General features: G+C 40.4%; 1 protein-coding gene across 1 annotated transcript in view; it reads right to left on the bottom strand.

The window, feature by feature from the left end:
* The window catches only part of USP25 (ubiquitin specific peptidase 25), an 86247-nt gene extending 68000 nt beyond the window's left edge, over positions 1–18247 (bottom strand). Inside the window, exons 1-3 of the mRNA XM_008631569.2 lie at positions 18146–18247; positions 1277–1354; positions 57–201 (exon numbers count right to left, since the gene is read on the bottom strand). Coding sequence (XP_008629791.1) covers positions 57–201; positions 1277–1354; positions 18146–18247 — 325 coding nt within the window. The remainder of the gene's footprint in view (positions 1–56; positions 202–1276; positions 1355–18145) is intronic.
* Between the last annotated feature and the right edge of the window lie 1190 nt (positions 18248–19437).

Below are 19437 nucleotides of genomic sequence, written 5' to 3'. Positions count from 1 at the left end.
GCAAGTTTTATTTCCCATGCCTTTACACTAAACTTATGAAAAGAAAAAATACCTACTGGTGTCTGCCTGGCTGCCCACGCTGATATATCTGTCATTCCCAGGAAGGGCTGTTTGGTAGTAAGTTGCCTCCTCTAGTTGGGGAACTTTGGCATTCTTCGCGGTGAGAAAAGCCACAGCCAACTCCAGATTACCATTGCTGTCCTTTAAGCATAAAAAAAGCCACGAGAAGTGAGAGTCCCCTCACTCTTTTTATAATTTTTCTTAAAAGCAAACTACATGATTAGCAACTTCAGGTCAATAGCCATTGTACTGTCAGGTAAAAATACTGACTAGAAAATAAAGTTTCCAAACTTGACATATTCTGCATATTTCACTATTTTTAACCAAAATAAAGATAAAAGATCTTATAAAAACTTGTTTTGGTGAAGTTTCACTTATTTCAGAAAAAAAAAACCAAACCAAAACACCATCTTGTAGTGTAGGTCAACCTCTCAACAACACAACCAGCACATTCACAGGCTTCTCAAAAGCAGTCAGATGAATTTTTCTGAAAATCTACAGTTTCATTTTTAAAGCCAGAGATCCTGGTTTTTGAAGAGCAGTTGTGCACATGACTTATGCTAAAAACAACTATCTATTTTTTGTGTGTGTATATATATATATTTGATTTAAATTACTAAATTCTCACCTACCATGTATAAATGGCTAAATAGTTCTGCTTGAGAGAGACAAAGCATTTTTAAAATTTTTTATATCTATTTAAGTATATGGAAATAGAATACAGAGAGACCTGCCATTCTTTACTTGCATCAAAGAACTCTTCTGTGCTGTAGAATAAATTACTGTGGTTGAAAAAACAGTGAAACAATACCAAGTTAGCAAAGGCTGGCAAGTTTAAGCAGAGTTCTTCATTTGGCACAATGAGCAAGGCGTGTGCATGATAGAAAACAACCACACCTTGACAAGAAAACACCACTTGATTCCTCAGCAGCTGACCAGCTGTAGCAGCACCAATGTATCCCAGAACAATTCACACAAAGGTTAAAGCCAAGTCGTAACATTCCTGTCTTTTCATGTTTGAACACTGGATTAATTTTTATGTCAGTACCAAACGAGAACAAGATTCCTTGTAAAGTGAACAAGCCATCATTTCCCCTGAAATAAATTCAAGCTGGGAAGGAAGGGAGGGACAAGAGTAAGAAAGGGTGGGATTTATGGCTTTCACAGGCAGTTAAGATACATTCAGGCGCATTCAGCTACAAGCCAGTTATCTTACCTTCAGTGCCTGTTGTAGTACTTGGATGTCATTGATACCAGTGATCTCCCTCAGCTGATTTAAAAATGTTTGCTGGTGCTAAAACAAAAAAACATCATCAAAATAAGATTAGAGCCAAATAACAGCAAAACCAATTACTTACAAAAGCACACTCCTCCACAAATATTAAAGGCATCTCCATTTGAAGTTTATGCACCAAAAAGGGGTAGAACCTTCATTACTCGAGTTTGTCTTAGTTTCTGCAATTCAGGCACTTCTAATTCCCAAATGTTATGATTTTGCATTTTCGTGGGCTTGCTTGGTTTTGGATTTTTTTAAACAAAAAATGGGTAACCTTAGGCAACATGGATGCAACTAGCCTATATAAAGCCACAATGGGCCCTTCTAAACAAATAAAACTCCGCAGCTTTGGTCTCCAAAGGCAGTAGGGGAAATAGCTGACTGAACTCCCATCAAAACCAACTTCTTTAACTCCCAGTTACTCTCAACCCCATTATTTCCTTAACGTAAATAATTCCTAGTCATTCCAACCACAAAACCAGGAAATTCAACTTTACTGATCACTGAGGTGTTTGAAGAGAAATTCTATTTAAAACTCCAAACAAAACAGTTTCTTGATACTGAAACAGAACTTCAGGAATCCATCCAAACTGCCTTCCTTGACCGGTTGTATCCAACTCTCCCAAAACACATTAGTCAGCACCCATGACTGAGTTTAAAGTAACATTTGGAACTAGAAAAAGAACAAGAGGTCCTGGGTCTCTTAAATACTCATTCCATAAGAACTTTGTGTCTTGGTTTTGTTTTATTTAAATAAAAACCTCGTCCCACCCCTGTTTAGAGCCAACAGATGATTCACTCTGTTCATGCTCAGCTATCACATCACAGAAGCAAAAAGCAGGCACTAAGCTGGAACAATCCTTGAATTCCTGTTAACCATTAAAAGCATCTTAACCATTAAAACCATGAAAACACAGAGCACTGACCATTGTTCCATACTAACAAATTTAATTGTTCCTTTGGCAGATGGGAAATGGAGAAAAGATATTTTCAAGTGGTTTTTCTTTTTAATTCTTTGCCCACCACATCCTGAACTCCAAACAGTAATTTAATCTATGAAAGAGAAGATTTTTGTAAAGTACAGGGTTTTGTTTGCAAGACAAAAAACATATTTCCTATCGGGAATAAATAAACATTCTCCTGCTACTCTCCAAATTCAATTTAAAATAGCAACTATAATTGTCTTGTGGCTACTTCTAAAATACTTATCTTTAAAGTGAATTATTTGGAATCAAATACTCAAATACCCTTATTCTCTCCTTATCACTGCTTTGTATAGAGGAGGAAATTAAGAGCTGCATGAATGCTGAATTCCCCAGTGTGAAATTAACCTGGCAGGCACTACTTCATGCCCTAATAAGTTGAAATAGAAGGCGTATAGTTCAGGATGCTTATGAATTACATACACAATCTTCCCTTCATTTATGATCCTAAGAGACACTGCTAACAATCCAATTTGCCTCTTTCTTTTTTCTTTTCCTTTTAAAAACCCTTCTGTTGGCACAAGAGAAGTGAAGTGATGCAGGAAAACAAACTCCCACTCTATCCCCATCCCTCACCCCCTCGTTTGTTTACTCTGTGCATTTCATAGCACTGTACAAAGCCATGACTTGTTTCGCCTATAAAGTTGCTTTCCTGCCCCTATGTCTGGAAAGAATCAAAGAAAAGAAACAAAGTATTTGGGAAAAATAATTACAACAGCATTAAAATTGGCAGCAGCAATCCAAGGGCATGACGGTAAAGTAGATTTGTTTTCTTATTTGCCACCAACATGATGGTGAACAAAACAGAAAATAGTTTCACTGTAAATTATTACAACAACAAGTTGTAACAGATTTCTGTATCTTCCACAATATATACAACACTTGGAAAGGCTGACTGGAGGATCTTCATTGTTCACAGAGACTGGGAAAAGGCAGAAGAGACAGTTTACCAACAAACAATCTCTTAGCAGTTCAAAATACTGGCTGTTAATTTATGAGCACAGCTGTGACTTATAAACTTAGACATCTGTGGTTTATATCCACATTTCAGTATTCCAGTGTAAAAGCTGTGCTTCAAGGTCCCCTTACATTTAACAGATCAGAACCAGGCCCAGAGATGCTCCTTTCTCATCAGGAGATGATTTAAGTATTTAAGTATACTTCTTTTTAAGGCCAAAAGTTTAAGGCACTCAGCTTCAGAATTTCTAACTGGTAATTAAAAGAACAACATGGAGAATTCATAATCACCCTAGTTAGAAGTGACAGGAACTAAGAGGAAAATTAACAGTTCTCCTGAATACCTTAAATGGAGCTTTGGGGCATTTGTCTGGTTTAGACATTGCTGGTTTTTTCAGCTACGTGTGGACAAGTTGCCATTAATTTCTAATTGACTTATTTCAAATCATGCAGAATTTAAAGAATGGATACATTCCCTTTCTAGAAGAAGTAAAATTGAAATTGTTTCCACCCGATCAACGTGTTCTTTTAATACCTGCTAACAGACTAACAGATCTTCAGAAACAATTGTAAAACTGCATAAAGGAGCTAAAACCTCCAACTGGTGGCCTTCTTTTCCACAAATTCACCATCTGCCCTCATCCTCTCAAATCTGATGTAATTGCATCTTTACTGTGTACTGACCTTTCTTGCAACTGGATGTTTAACTTGTCACTATTCTCCTTCACTGTTTTAATGACAGTTTCTTATCACCCATGAAACTATATTAACACAGGTAATTCTATTTCTTTTCATTTTAAGTGACTGAGCAGGCAGCTACTATCAAACTCTTTCCTCATTGACTATCAGGGGCTGAAATTCAAATTTCTTTCTGCTTTTCTTTTCACTTAATATGCTTATGAAACAACTGCAACCATATTCAGAGAGCTAGTATTACTTAATTCCTGATGTGACTTCATTTAGTGCATCTGTATTACTCTGCAAAAGTCAAAATGAGTAAATTTCTTTTTTTTTTAAATAATATTCCTTTAGCTCTGGTTATTGTGGCATACAGGAAACTTATTTTACTATTACCCATGACTGAAGCTTGGAGATCAATTTCTAATGCAACTGCTAAACAGTTAAGTCTCTTCTGTATGATAAGAAATACTTAATACAACACTACAGACAGACTTCTACATATGAAGCAAGCCACCCTCCTCATGCCTATTAATGCTCATTCTGATTACATTTACTCTAAAAGCTTTACTTTTCGTGAAGCTTGGGCTAACTAGAGCTGAAGTGACTAGCATATAGAACCTCAAATGTCTAAAAACACATAGATATATTAAACAATTATAATCATAATTCATTCAAAGGCTATACCCAATAATACCCAAAAGAACTCACCCTACACTAAAACGAAGATAAAAAATTAAGAAGGCAGCAGACAAGTATTTACAAGTGTCTGAAGTACCTACACCAATGTATGCTCATAAAATCAAGTCAGTGAGGGAAGATTCAGATCACAACTACCAGTTCTAACGTAAAAAAGCTGCCGTATTTTTTCAAAGCGGCTCTTTCCTGATTCCCTAGTTTTTCCAAACTTGCCTCAGCAGAGGTTCAAATTCTGAATTATAACTAACTGTACTTTAATTCAGTTTAATAAGCAGCCTTTCTTTTCAAATGGAGACACAAACCAGACCATTCCAACAGAACCAGGTGCACCTACAGGTGCTAAGAAATTCACCCCCATTCTTTCAAACTTGCCTGTACCCACTACTGTTTGCCATCCTATCTTTAAATTTACATGACTGATTCCATATCTTTTCACTAGCAGAGATCCTCCAGTTTAGTGAGTCAAGACTCCAAGAATATCTGCAGTGCTAGGACATATGTGCACATAGGTCATACACACGCCCATTCTCCATGGAGCCTCAACAGCATTTGACTTAACTCTAAGAAGCCCCCAGGACCTGAACTACACCACCAGACTGTGCTGCTACAGCTGTTGCAGGGTACCCCAAATCCTTGGCCACACAAAGGAATGGTTCACTGATGGCTATGGCTGCCCTTGGATCCAGCTGCTCACACCACTCACTCCCACCATATCACACAGCAGTCTGTTCCCTTGGGGCTTTCATGCATGAGCTATTCCCAGCCTTTCCCTTTCCTCTGGATCCCTGAGGTATGCACTATGTATCTTCAGGCTTTCAGCTCTTGGATGATTTTAACTAACAGGAAATTCTCCCATTTTCCCGGACAGAAGCCAAATTTGTGTATTAGGAATGCATGCCCTTATTTCCAATTCTCTCCTTTTTCAGCCATCCCTCCCTTGCTGTCAGGAAATGCCCAATTAAGATTATCTGGTTTATAACCTCACACAATAGCATATTCAGTAGCTGTGCCAGCACCAGTGAAGCAGAAAAAATCTACACTACAATCAGCTTAGGGAGATACTGTGCCCAAATTAGTTCCACGACAGTACTGTAAACTCTGATAACTTCCTACAATCAGAGCAAAAAGCTAAATTACACAAATTCTTTTTTTGGACAAGGCAAATCTCATAAACTGACTAATACTGAATTATAGTGAAGATAAATTTGGGGAGAAAATTAGCCACCTTTTGATCTGTTTATTTTCTCCTCTCTGTAGCTTCTGACGAAGCACACGTAAACTTTGGCTTTATTCATGGCAACATCCAAATGTTTGCATTTGCAACACAAGCATTTACAAACTCAGAAGATAAAACAACTCTCTTCCATTTCCAAGCACAGATAAAGTTGTATGTTCAGGAATGAATGAGATGATCCAACCATTAGCAGGAGAAAACAGGATCCATGGCCTTACTACACAGTTCACATTTCAATAGTACATAATGAAAATGTACTAGGGGCACCAAGCTGATTAGAAGTATGGAGCACCTCTCCTATGGGGAAAGGCTGAGAGAATTGGGACTGTTCAGCCTGGAACAGAGATGGCTTAGGGGTGACTTGCAGCCTTCTACCACGTAACAGGAGCCTACACGAAAAACTGAGATTATTTACAAGGGCCTGCAGCGACAGGACAAGGCAGAACAGCTTCCAACTAACAGAGTAGGTTTAGATTGTGTATCAGGAAAAATTCTTTACTTTGAGGGTGGTGAGGCACTGGAACAGGTTGCCCTGGGAGGTTGTGGATTACACATTCCTGGAAGTGTCCCAGGCCAGGCTGGATGGGGCTCTGCTACTCTGGGGTAGTGGAAGGTGTCCTGCCCACAGCAGGGGGGTGGGAACCATACATATGATCTTTCAGGTACCTTCCAACCCAGGCCATGATTCTGATACCTGAGGGATGAATACTTTTATTAGAGGCAAAAAGAAAGAAAGAAAGAAAGAATACAAATGCTGAGAACGGCATCTTGACTCAGGCCCTCCACACAAGTCATACTTTCTTTACTTTCAAGTGCAACGCTCATTTATAAGACCTATTTGTTGGAGGAAAACTCAAATGACATCGCGAATTTATTTTATATTAAAGACAATTCTAATGAAGCCTGAGCCGCAGAGGACCTGCTAATGGCACTGCTTGCAGACAAGTAGCTAATAAGCTGGTTTCCTCATATGATGCTGCTGTAATGAGAAGAACACTGAGAGCTTAGAGGAATATAATCCTCTATAAACAGGCTTTAAGTTTCTGCTACAAACAAACAAATAGTTTAACATACAAAGGACAAGCATACTAAAGACCCTCAATTACTGCTGTGAATATCATTTTCTGCCACATTAATCATATCTCCCAGGAATAGTTAAAAGGCCCACAGACACTGCTGTACATTATAGCTTCCAGCAACACAGATACATTAAGCATTTTCTAAATATACTGTTGGTCAAGTTCCAAATAGGCAAATAAAAGCTAACTCCTTCCATGAAAATACTGAGTTGAAGCACAGGGAAAACATGCAGTCAGCTCCAGAAGGCTTTGTTGAACGTCTTTGCTCTTCCCAGCTCTCATGGTTTTTCCCCATGTTTATGCAGAATAAATGTATTTATAAAAATATATAAATTAGAAAGTGGTTATATGTATACATATATTTTTAAAAGCACTATTTTGCTAGTGCAAAGACGAAGTTAAATCTCTGCACCAGCTGTAAGGTGTTCTTAAAGCATAACAGAAATAGGTTCCCTTGCCCAGCATCTGCTAACTGAGCTTCCTTTTGTTCAGGTATGAAAAGAGAAACCTCTTACATGACATTGTATCCTCTAAGAAAGTAGGTAAAGATATATTTTTATACACACACAGATGCAAAATGCACCTCAGCTTGGCTCAGACAAAAATCACCTGTGGAGAACAAAGGACATGCACAAAGACAGCAGATTTTCAGTCCAGGACTGCTCTGCACAAGCTGCCAAAATCTGACAATTACAGCAGCAGCTTGTACAAAGCGCAACTGGACTGAGAGCAAAAACTTACTTCAAGGAGGCAAAAGGACACAGTGTATGGTAGGAACTTCCAGCCAACCACAGCCTAGCCCAAATAAAACTTTAAGGGGGAAAAGGATTGAGTGCACTACTTAGGTACATACACTCATCTCTCAAAAATTAAATGAAGGATTCTACATAATCATAGCTTTATGTAACCCATATTGATCCTAGACAACACACAAAATACTCTCACCATACTTCTATGCTTTCCATGCTTCAAGTGACATTTCAATGAATTTTACAGTTTGATATTAAGGTTTCTACACAACATGAGACCATGCATTCATATAAACACTCACTATTTTGAGCCTCATATGTGGCCAAAAAAACCAATCTTTTTCACTCTCAGCATATGCATTTGTCTTTATTCAAGCTACAGTTAAAAATTTTGAAATGAGATTTTAAGGAGAGACTTGAGGAGTTTGGTCTGTATTCTCTGACACTAAATATAACGCAAACTCACCTCTGACAGTTATTTACAAAAAAGCATCCAGAAATTATGAGCCAAATCATCACCTGCATGGGGAATATTCTTGCAATGAGCAGGAAAACCACCTGCTCAGTTCAAAGGGGGGAATTTTAAAATTAGTCTAAGAACTGATTTATGAACACTTGCTTGAGTTTCTAGTTGTTACTGATAGCTACTCTGAAATGAGCCTCAGTGACAGGATGATAATCAAGAAAGGAGCCTTAGTACTTACTGAAAACAAAAAGGTGTCAGAAATGTAAAATTACTGTGAATTTTGAGATCTGTGTGTTTTAAAGCATCATGATTTCTCCATACCCTGCTCAGCATAACAGTGAGCTTCCCAATAGTAATGACAGCAGCTCTAAAATTAATTAACTACAGTAAAACCAATGAGATCTCCAGTTTCACTTAACTAGACACAAATTAAACTTCAGGTTGTATTCGCTGGAAACACCATGGGAAAACCTGCTTCACAAAAATCACTTTTGATTCTTACATACTCCAGTAACTGTGACAGTAATTGGCAAAAATCTCTCTGCTCCAATTCAAGTCTGTTGGGTGATTAGTTACTGGTGGCAGCAGGGCAGGTCATTCAAAGCACCAGCACTATTATCTGTAAACTACATATAAAGTTCAGGAGGATTCCTCCAAGAGCCCACCCACGGACAACAGCTGGGCACTGCCACAGTCCCAGTGGTTCACAGCCCTAGTCCCACCTCAGCACCAAGACACCTGCCAAAAGCATGCACAAGCCACGGCAAACTGAAGCCAGCGGGCTCAGTCAGATGCAATGTTATACAAATAGAAAGGAGAAGAAGGCTGGAGGATGACAAACACACAGCAAACTGTGTGTACATAAATCCACGCATACAGAACCACAGGGGTAGGGGGTTGGAAGAGGCTTCTGGAGATCATCTAATCCAACACCCTGCGAAAGCAAGATATACATACACACATGAGGAAAGGCTGAGAGAAATGGGGCTATTCAGGCTGAAAAAGAGAAGGCTTTGGGATGACCTAATTGTGGCCTTTCAGCACCTGGAGGGAGCCCACAGGAAAGATGGAGAGAGACTATTTACAAGGGCCTGGAGTGACAGTACAAGGGGGAATGGCTTCACACTGAGAGTAGGTGTAGATTAATATGAGGAAGAAATTCTCTACTGTCAGGGCAGTGAGGCCCTGGCACAGGTTGCCCAGAGAAGCTCCGGATGCCTCATCCCTGGGAGTGTTCAAGGCCAGGCAGGATGGAGCTCTGAGCAACCTGGGATAGTGGAAGGTATCCCTGCCCATGGCAGGGGGGTGGAATAAAATGAGCTTTAAGGTCCCTTCCAACCCAGATCATTCTATGATTCTATGATATTTTTCCAATCACTCCTGGCTACTTACTGTTCTAAAAGTTTACTTCTTAATTTTATTCTTGTGTTCACACATATTTACCATCATGCATAAACATCACCCTGCTCTGCACAACACAGAAGAGCTCCCAAGGAAACACCAAGCTAGCCCCATTCCTCCTCACACTGCCGTTATGATAACAAGAGCAACTATTCTAGGAGCAAACAAACCAGCTCTGGAAATTCCAAGTGTCCTCAGATCAATGGGATCCCAGGCTCCGTAATACTTACAAACAGTAACACTCACACGGGCTGTCAGACCACAAGCTGCTTCTAAGGAGCCAGCTGCTCTTCCCAGGCTGTAGCTCCTGCCAGCGCCGGGCAGCCCAGGCTGGTGTTGCCAGATGCCACTCCTCCCTTGGATCAAGCACCACCACTCACCCACCCAAACCTCTGGCAAGCCAGGCCAGGCTCTCAATAAACCATCAGAGTCGCTCTCCACATTCAGTAATTTCCTGCCAACTTAGTGAGAGCCAGGGGTGGGAGAAGGGACAGGATAAGACAAAGACTGCACCGATTTCCACTGGATTCAACTGTTGTGGAGCAGCAACCTTTTAAGAATGAGTTGTTTCTCTGCCATTATTTTAATCCTTCTTTTAATCAGTGAGAGAAACTGACAGGGGAAAAAGCCTCCCGCATTCCCCATCCTACTTAGGCAGCATTGCTGAAAACTTACACCAACAGGAGGTGAATTAAAATTCTTACAGTGACAGAGATGTGGTGCTCCTGATGTACACTTCTCACAAGTGAACATGCACAATCAGACCCACTCCTGCACCAGCTGAAATGCCATACACTGTTCTCCACTCCCTGCTTTAGGTGTGCACATCCAGAAGGATTTCACTTACTGCAGCTGTTGATGGCACAAAGATCAAAGCTTCCACTTCACCTCAAACAACTCTGCTACGTGCCCTAGGTAAGTGATACCAGGAAGATTTCACAGTTTTTCCACACAAAATGCAGCATAGTACAGCAGAGAAATTGTAAATAAAATTTAAATTGAACTTTTTTACAGACAGGTCTGTAAGTCCACTGTATTCAATAGAAGGGACACATTTGGGGAAAAAGCTCAGCTGTCTGTTTTGAATAAGAAGGAAAAAAGAAAAAAACAAAAACCAACCAAACTTAACAGAAAGCCTTTCAATAAAGGTTCTTCCCTTTAGTCCTATTAAAAAAAAAAATTAGTAACAATTTCCTACAGAAACAGGCCTTGTAATCACAGAGTGGGCACGTACCCAGGCATGTCTGCCCTCCTGTCTCTCAAAAGCAACATCCCTGACAGCTCAAAGCCACCTCCAGCAGCTTGGCCTGACCCCAGGGATCCCCAAAAGCCTCCACAGCACCCCCAGGCTCCCTGGCATGCTGGCCAGCCAGAGTGTAGCTCCTCATCACACTTGCCTGCTCTTGCCCACAATAAGTAAGAGACAACACAGCGGGCTTGGAAGAAGAACAGAGGGGGAACACCTCCACTCCACTGCAGTGAGGTCTGCCAGAGGTGAACTCATCCCACAGCCTCAACTGGTCACCCCCTCCCCAACTGTTGGTGCATTGGAAGACAAAATTACATCAGAAAAGCCACATAACCCTATTTTCAGCATTCAGTAAAATGATTTGAGAGCTTATCCTGCCCCCACTAATCATTTAAAAAGAAATCGTATGAAGAGACACATGTTCTTAGCCTGGGGAGGGGAGTGGGGGCAGGGACAGACACAAGGCACAACTCCGCAGAAGAACAGCCTACAGATAACATTAAGCCACGCGAAATCTGGGGTAGTGTTTAACAGGTCACCTGGAAGGTGACAGGCTTCTGACAGCAGTTTCAGCTTCTGAGGGAAGACAGCTTTTCCTGGGTCAAGCACCAGGAATGCGCTGGCGTGTGCTGTGTCCCTGCGGAAAGGCCACTGCCACACCACGGACTGTGAAGGGCAGCCAACAGCTTTCACTTGCATTGGGTAATAACCTCCATGGATGCAGGTGATATTAGAATTGAAACGAACCTCAAACACAACAGAGACACTACGGTATTCAAAGACATGGTAAGATTTGTACTAGGGATCAGCATCTAATTTTAGTACCTCACAATTAAAGAAACAGTAAATTCAGCACTGCACTCCACAGAGGGCAACTGACATTTTCTAGGCCATTTTCTTTCAAGGAGAAAGAACAAAAAGATAATGCTTAAAGTTTTGGGGTTTTTTTTTAATGGACTTTGAATTACATTATATTGAAACACACATTTGCCTCACCTCCCACAGAAAGGTGGTTATTCTAATACATTCGGACACAGTCTCAAGAAATTTACAACTTTGGTTCATAAGCACAGTTTGCTGCAATTTAGCCCTGCCAGTTTTCCCTGTCTCAGTAGTGTCATAATAGTATCACCAAGAATGACTTTCTGCCATCACCACATACCTACCTGAAGCTTCATAAGCTGACTTGAATAAAAGGGGTACAAAATACTCCTCTAATGAGTTCACATTTTTGGAAAATTATTTGAAACAAAACCTTAAATTCTGTGCTGCCTTCCTAGCAGCAGCATTATGCCAGGACATTTTCCATTAAATGACAGATGATAAACTCTGATACTAAAATCTTCAATCCTTTTCTACTCAGTTGGGTCATAAAGCATTCAGTACCTTCCCTGGCCTCTAACAACTCAGCAGAGCCTGTGCACTGCACACACCCTCCACTCAGCACTTGCAGTAGGTGGCACATTCACCAGTCACCTTACAATCAGCCCCAGAAAAAGCTTCAAGGCAACACAGCAACTTAGCAAGAGCTGGAACTGGTTATGATGGGGAAATCTGGCTGTCTTCACCATTGATAAATCCAGAGGTTATCCTCTAGACCAGCAGACTGTACTCAAAAAGGCAGCCCAAGCAGCTTCAGGAGGGGGGACAACAGTGGTCCAGACAGGGCTGTCACAAGACACATTCTGTGGCTTTCAGCACTATGTCCTGTAAAACACGTGCAAGACCGGGGGAACTTTTAGAAGTTGCTGGTAAGCTGTTGGTTATTTTTTAATTTCCAAACAAGTAATGGAATACAGACAGAGAAGACTTAATTCTAGTATCCCATTAAAAAAAAAAGTTGTAAGCTTAGATGCCAGAATTAAATAAAACTTACTAATTACTACCACCAAATAATTAAAAGGTTCTAATGTAAGAAAACTACACAGTAGTGGGAAAGTCTCTAAACAAAAAAAACATGGTCCTCAAAGAGGTGGAGATAGAAGCAGATTTTGAAGTAAAGAAGCTGACAGATGGGAAAATAGGTAATACCAAGAAGGGAAACCCCTGTGTAAACCGTCTATAAAGCCATTTAGCTTTAAAACAAATTCATATTTATAAGCTTAAAAACATTCTCATATATTCTCCCATGGTTCTGTATCAAAACAAAGCAAAAGTTAAAATCTGCGAAGTATAAGAATGCTTTCTCAGTCATAACCTTTCTGGGATACAGCATGGTATTCAGTCCTCTAACCAGGCCATTTATACCTACATACTGGAAAATGTAGGGGAAAAAGAGAAAAGTACTCTTACAACAGCTGTAGTCCCAGGAGAAATTTCTATTCCAAAGTAACTAACTTTCAGGAGAATAAAATGAAACCAAAAACAAAGGGAAAGTGAAGTAGGAGTCTGTTCCCGTCACCTCCTCTTCTGAAAAGAATGAGGAACGTCGAGTGCCAAGGCATACCCAGCCTTTTCCAGATGCTTACTTTAAAGCACTCTCAAAGCACACACCTGAACGTAAATGAATACTATTTTCAACTTCCATGTGACACTCTCCTTTTTTTTTTTTTCTGGCTTAATCCCAGTAAAAACACAGCTAAATTCAACTTCTCAAAATGGCTTTATGTTTTAATTGAAATTTGATTGAAAATCAGCATAATTTTTGGTATGAGAATAGGCATAGAAATTTCAAGCACAGGTATCTGATTTTCCTTAGTCACACAGCTTTGAGACAGACAGTTATCACACAAACCATGTGTGACTTCAAGCCTACCACTTACTATTCAACAAAAGTAAAAGTTGTCATGAAATACAGCTACATAATTCACAATCCAAAAATTTTACACCTCAGACCCTAATGTCAAGTGAACATCCTCTTCTAAAGGGAGCCCTCTAGATTTTGGGGTACAACACCAGTGAAATGATTACAATTGGCAGGAAGAGGCCACGGGGAGGTGGAATGCCATTATATCACATGCATTCATTTCCACAAATTCTGTGTATAGTAAGATACAAGGGTCAATTAGATTTAAATAGTTCCAGATCATGCCTTGAAAACACTATTGTCTCTCTGACAAGCTTTTATTAAATACATTGTTCTGTCTACCTCTGCTTACCGTAAAGCTGAAAATATGCTTTCACCTGATGGCTAAAAAAGCTTTAGTCAAGGATATTTTAAGCACAATCTGCATTTTCTTGGCACCTAAACTTTGATAAGCTTGACTGTTGCCAATTAGCGTATAACAGAAACATTTTTAAAGAAATGCTGTTCAGAGTATAATTTTTTTCAGCAAGAATCCACCAGGTAAAATAATTCAGAAACCAGCTATAAACAAAAGCATCAAGTCAAAACTGTGAATCTCAGAATAAAACCTGCTAGGATTTGCATACCAATATTTCTGATGCCCTTAAAAAAAGTGGTTTACATACACAAATCTGTGTCAGACGATGTTTTCAAAGTTAACCTAGTTGCAACTCCAGCCTTCAAGCTGTTCCACATCACATGTCCTTTGGATTCCACCTCTCCAACACCCTTAGAAGGAGAGATACCTTAAAACTGTGGACACTCAGTGGTGCTACTGCTCACAACAGGGCTGTTCCTGTTAAAGTCCCATCACCAAGTAACACCAGATTTCAGGGGAACTCTCATGCTGATGGCTTTCAATGCGCTCCTGAATTTCATCCTTTGTGGCAAAGAAAAGCTAATGACATTTACAAAACAATGAAAACTACGAAACCCAACTGAAAAAAAAAAAAAAAAATCAGTGCCTTCTTAAATTGCAAGAGTCTAGTCTGAATAGATTGATATGCTCATTGTGATTTTCAAATGCTTGGAATGAATGATGTTACTGAACTAAATACATGAGGAAACCACTCTATAATTAAACAGACAAGAACTCAGAAAGCCTCCCACCAATGACCGAAGTCATCAGTGTCCAGCTCATGACATTTTGTGTCAATCTGCCCTTTACACCATCTTAGGACCCAGCTTCACAGCATTTCACAGCAACCTCAACATTTTGAGTCAATGTTGCTTAACATTTCATTCATGCTAAAGCCTAAACCCACAGATTCTGCACCACGCTCACCAGGAAAATTACTGTGTAGTTCAGTATGAGAAAACCACCTCTCTCCCAGAAGATAGAGCCCTGTGAGCGTCAGCAGGAGTCAGCACACCCACCCCCCCCCCCCAGCCACTCCAGAACACAGGCTGGTGTACTCGCCTCAAATACTGAGGCAGGGGAGGTGTAACCCTCTGCAGCCAAGAGACACTTTATCCACTTCTGAAAAATGGGGTGGTAACAGAGCACAAAGGTGGTATGGACAGGACCATTCAAAAAAGTTTCATGAAAATTTTCCACTAAGGGTCTGTAGAGCTCTTAGTCAATTCCAGGTTTTGAAGTCCTACAGAAATCTAGCAATAAAGAAATGCAATACAGTATGAGAGAGCAAATTGCAGTGCTGGAAGAAAGTAACATTTCAGATGGTCACCACAGCACACACTGCTCCCCATTTTACCTGAAAGTTTGGCTGAGGTGTGCAGGCACAATACAGCTTATGATAACATCTATATTCAGCACAGTATTAAAGTAAGGTAACAGGGAAAAATCTGACGTGCTGTCCAGAACACACTATGTTGCCAAATTAAGAGATACAAGTGTTCACCAAGTACAGCAAGAAATGGCATCTGCCTACCTGAGGAAACAGGAAAAACTATTTCCTTTTGCTTGGCACAAAGCCTGAGTTTGTACTGTCATGCAAGGAATGCTCTGCAGGAAGACATCTCACCACCTCACCTCACCACCTCAACACTAAAGCCTCACAGCTTTAGTATGTCTCCCTTTTTTAAATAATAAAAAAGATGAGCTTATAGAAAACTTTCAACTTGCACAGTTTTGCATGCAACCAACTCCTGTGATTCACAGTATCAGCTTTTCCCTATTAATTATGCTTGACCACTCATGAACCAGAACATTGGACATATCATAGTCCCAAAGGGAACAGAGGGAGCTTTCATCCCATGTGTCACACACTCAGCTCCCTGGCAGAAGTCACACGTGAGTGACATTACTTTCACTCCACCACTGAAACTGAACCCATGCTCAGTCCAGTCTGATATTTTCCACTCTTGGCAGATGCTGACTTCTTTAACAGCACCCCAACTGATAAAGTGTAATCATTAGCTAACAGAAGCCATCTCTATTTCATGATGTGAATAAAAGACTGAACTCTTCCCTGAATTCATAAAATCCTTCTGAAATACACTGTCACAACAGCCTCTCCTACATTACTCACCTAACACTCAACTTGTGATTTGAATCGTGATACTACACTGCTACCCCAGGCAGGAGTCAACAGGCCCCTGCTGAGAACCTGAATTCCCTCAATTTAAAGGTGTCTATCCACTGACTCAAGACCATCCCATTGGTAACTTAGTCACCCGGGTTTGATGGGGAAGTTTAACAAAGCCAGCTAAAAAAACCCCAAGCAAACAAAGAAACAAAAAACAACTATACAAAATAAAAACAACACACACACAACCCTTCACTGTGATTCAAGGCAACCTTTACCCACTTTAAAATAATCGCAGTGGTTATCACAAGAGAACTAGAAAGTGAAAGCACTCAGGATACTTTCATTTCCAAGAAAATCTGCTCCCACACCTGCGGCTTTTCTAGTCAGAGGAAGTAGAAAAGACTTTTCTCTCTCAGTCAGGTCCCAGCAACTCCCACACACCCCCCCCCCCTCAGATTTTTAAGAGCTCTGTTCCATAACAAGTACACAAAATCAATTTAAAAAAAAACCAAAAACACAACCAACTAAACAAAACCAAAAATTCAGCCCTTTAAAGGAATTTTTTCCTACACAAAAACATGTAGCTCTTAAGCTTTTTGTTTACTTTTTATGCTAAGGAATACCAGGAATGTCACATTTGACTCTTAGCTTTTGCCAGATGATCAGCTGGGAATTGCAAATCAGTATCTTCACTACAGAAAGTGAAAAGCAATATTAATATATCTTTAGGCACCTCTGGGCACCTCAATAATCCCCCCATCACTGGCACTGCCAGCAATGGCTGTAAGGGGGTCACTGGTGCAGCTCCCCAGACAACTCCTGGCACAGGTGAGGGTCAGAGACCTCCCTGCTGGTTCTGCAAAAATCTCAGCCCATCCTGAAAAGGCATCTCCCAAGTCTACTGGGGCCTCAGGGTGATCCACTAACCTGGCCACTTGGTCCCCAGCACCTGGGACATCCCTCAACCTAACCATTCACATCACTGGAGCTGTGGAGCCAGCTTCTCAGGGACTGAAAAACTGGGCTAGGTTCTTCGGCAAGGAAGAAAAGAAGATTTAGCCAGAAACAGAACAGAAATCCCATCTTTTATTCTACTTTTCTTTCCCCTTCAGTTACCCAAGTCCACAAACACCAGCTGATCTCACAGAATTAAGGAGATGCCAGCCACAATGTATCTTCTCAGGCACAGGAGTGTAAGAAAAGCAACTGTTCACTTATCCTTCCACTTATCTTTATGAAGCACTTTAAGAAATGGAAAATACTTTTCTATTTTAAGACACGGGTAATTTGTTTTTTTGACCTTTTCATAGAAGCTGATGAGTTTTATCATCTTTTATTGCTGCTGCTCATAGTAGCTGTGAATACAGTTATCCTAAAAATATTGGGGGCAGGGTGTGGGGGGAATGTGCGTTAATTATTTACTAAAGATATTTTAAAATAATATTACAAAATGTTACCAGGAAAATCTATAAAGTTTACACTTTCATATTCTGAAGCAATATTTTTCTTTCGAGGTGTGGACTGAACATACTTAAAGACATTATTTCAGATAAATTCTAATGATAGTACTACACTTGTAAACTCCTGCAACCACAACCGAAATCATTACTGAATTTCTGTGAAGGGTTTTCTGAAAGCAAAAAGTTTTAAACTGCTGTTAAAGGTTTCATAAGGTTGCTGATTCATATAATGTTATACCAATAAACACAACCCTCCAAGATCCAGCAGGCTTGCATAGACACCAAACAAAAAAAAAAAAAAAAAAAAAAAAAAGACAAAAGAAACAAAACTAACCATGCATACCTCCACCCACTCCCACCAAAAATCCATCAGAACAGTCACAAAACCAGGAAGCATTCAGCAGACCAGTTTGATGAGGACTTTCAAAATTATTTTGAGTAACTGGCCCTTGCACGTTGCTCTAACTTTCAGAAATACCAACAGGAATCTGCATCAAAGGTGTAACTATAAGTATTATAAAGTTTTTTGATAAGAACTCTTTTCTTAAATACAGAACAAGGTGTGTTTGCAAATTACTTGGTAGTTGGTGCAAACACCTTCAGTGTTGTTATTCTGCTCATCCTGGCCAAAGACGAAGCAAAGCTCTGGGTACCAGCACTGGCAGCTGTAACTCCCCATATTCGAGCCCTCCATTCACGGAGCCCGGCTGTCACACAGTGCAAACACAGACAGCTTCCCATTCATGGGGAGATGCATAAGCCATCCTCATTCCATGACCCAGGGGCCATTTCTAAGGTGCAGAGGGACACCTGCACGTTGGTCACAGGAAAGAGTGGCTCTGGCCTTGTGATGAGAGAGGGAGTCTTCAGCCCCTTGGATCCACCAGGCAACAATACAGAGATTTTAAAGGTTTGAATTTTAAATCCTTGGAAGGTTGCCACCTATTAAGATGGGGGAAAAAAAAGCTCCCAAGATACCTTCCTTGCGTACCAAGTGCTCAGTAGAAACTTTGCAATCACTTCCTGCCATTCAGGGCTGCATCATGTCAATTGGTGGAGACAGGCGACTCTATCATCCTCTGCATGAAGTGGCTGTTGCTTTCAGCAAAGAAAAGCACTCAGTGCCATGTTATTAGATAAATTTTTAAATAATAAGTACATCAAAATCATGGGACGAGCAGAGTAGAAACACACATGAGCTAGCACAATTTTCACTTTTTTACCCCAAAAAAGAGCAAGAGAGATGAATTTAGTATCAGACCTTGCTTTAAGCCAGGCATTATTTCAAGTGGTAAATATCCTTAAAAGTTTGTGCTTCTTTCAGAAAAAGAAAAATGAGCTGAGTTGACATGCCTAACTTTACTATTCCTGAGTTTACACTGCCAATGCACTGCTGAATTACAGGTCTGAAATAACAGTGGGTGTGGGAAACCAAAGAACAGATATAACAGCCTTTAAATTCATGTATCAACCAAATGTCAGGCTCTCTCCAAAAGCAGTAGAACTCGATAACACACATTGCTGAGAGGCCAGCTAAGTGCCAGCAATTAAAACCCAGCTTCTTCAATCTGCTGGTCTGAGATGACCATCACAGTAATTATCAGAGCTGAGACAATGCTGAAACACGTTTGACCTCCCCACATCATAACTTCCAGTTACCAGAAAAATCACCATTCACCCAGCCCCTGAACCCATTGTGTAGGGGACACTGGCCGACGGAAGGGTCTGCACACCATGAGAACTGTTAACTGATTACTGTGAACATTACCTATAACTTCCAGACACCAAACGATGTCAGAGAAGCACACAAGGGCCATGAGCAACAAGAATATTATGATTCATTATCTGCTTCAGGACATAAATGACAAG

Source organism: Corvus brachyrhynchos, unplaced genomic scaffold (genome assembly GCF_000691975.1).
Source record: "Corvus brachyrhynchos isolate BGI_N302 unplaced genomic scaffold, ASM69197v1 scaffold152, whole genome shotgun sequence".
In the NCBI taxonomy this organism is placed as follows: Eukaryota; Metazoa; Chordata; class Aves; order Passeriformes; family Corvidae; genus Corvus; species Corvus brachyrhynchos.
The sequence above is the reverse complement of the archived record's forward strand: the minus strand, read 5'-3'. Positions and strand labels throughout refer to the sequence as shown.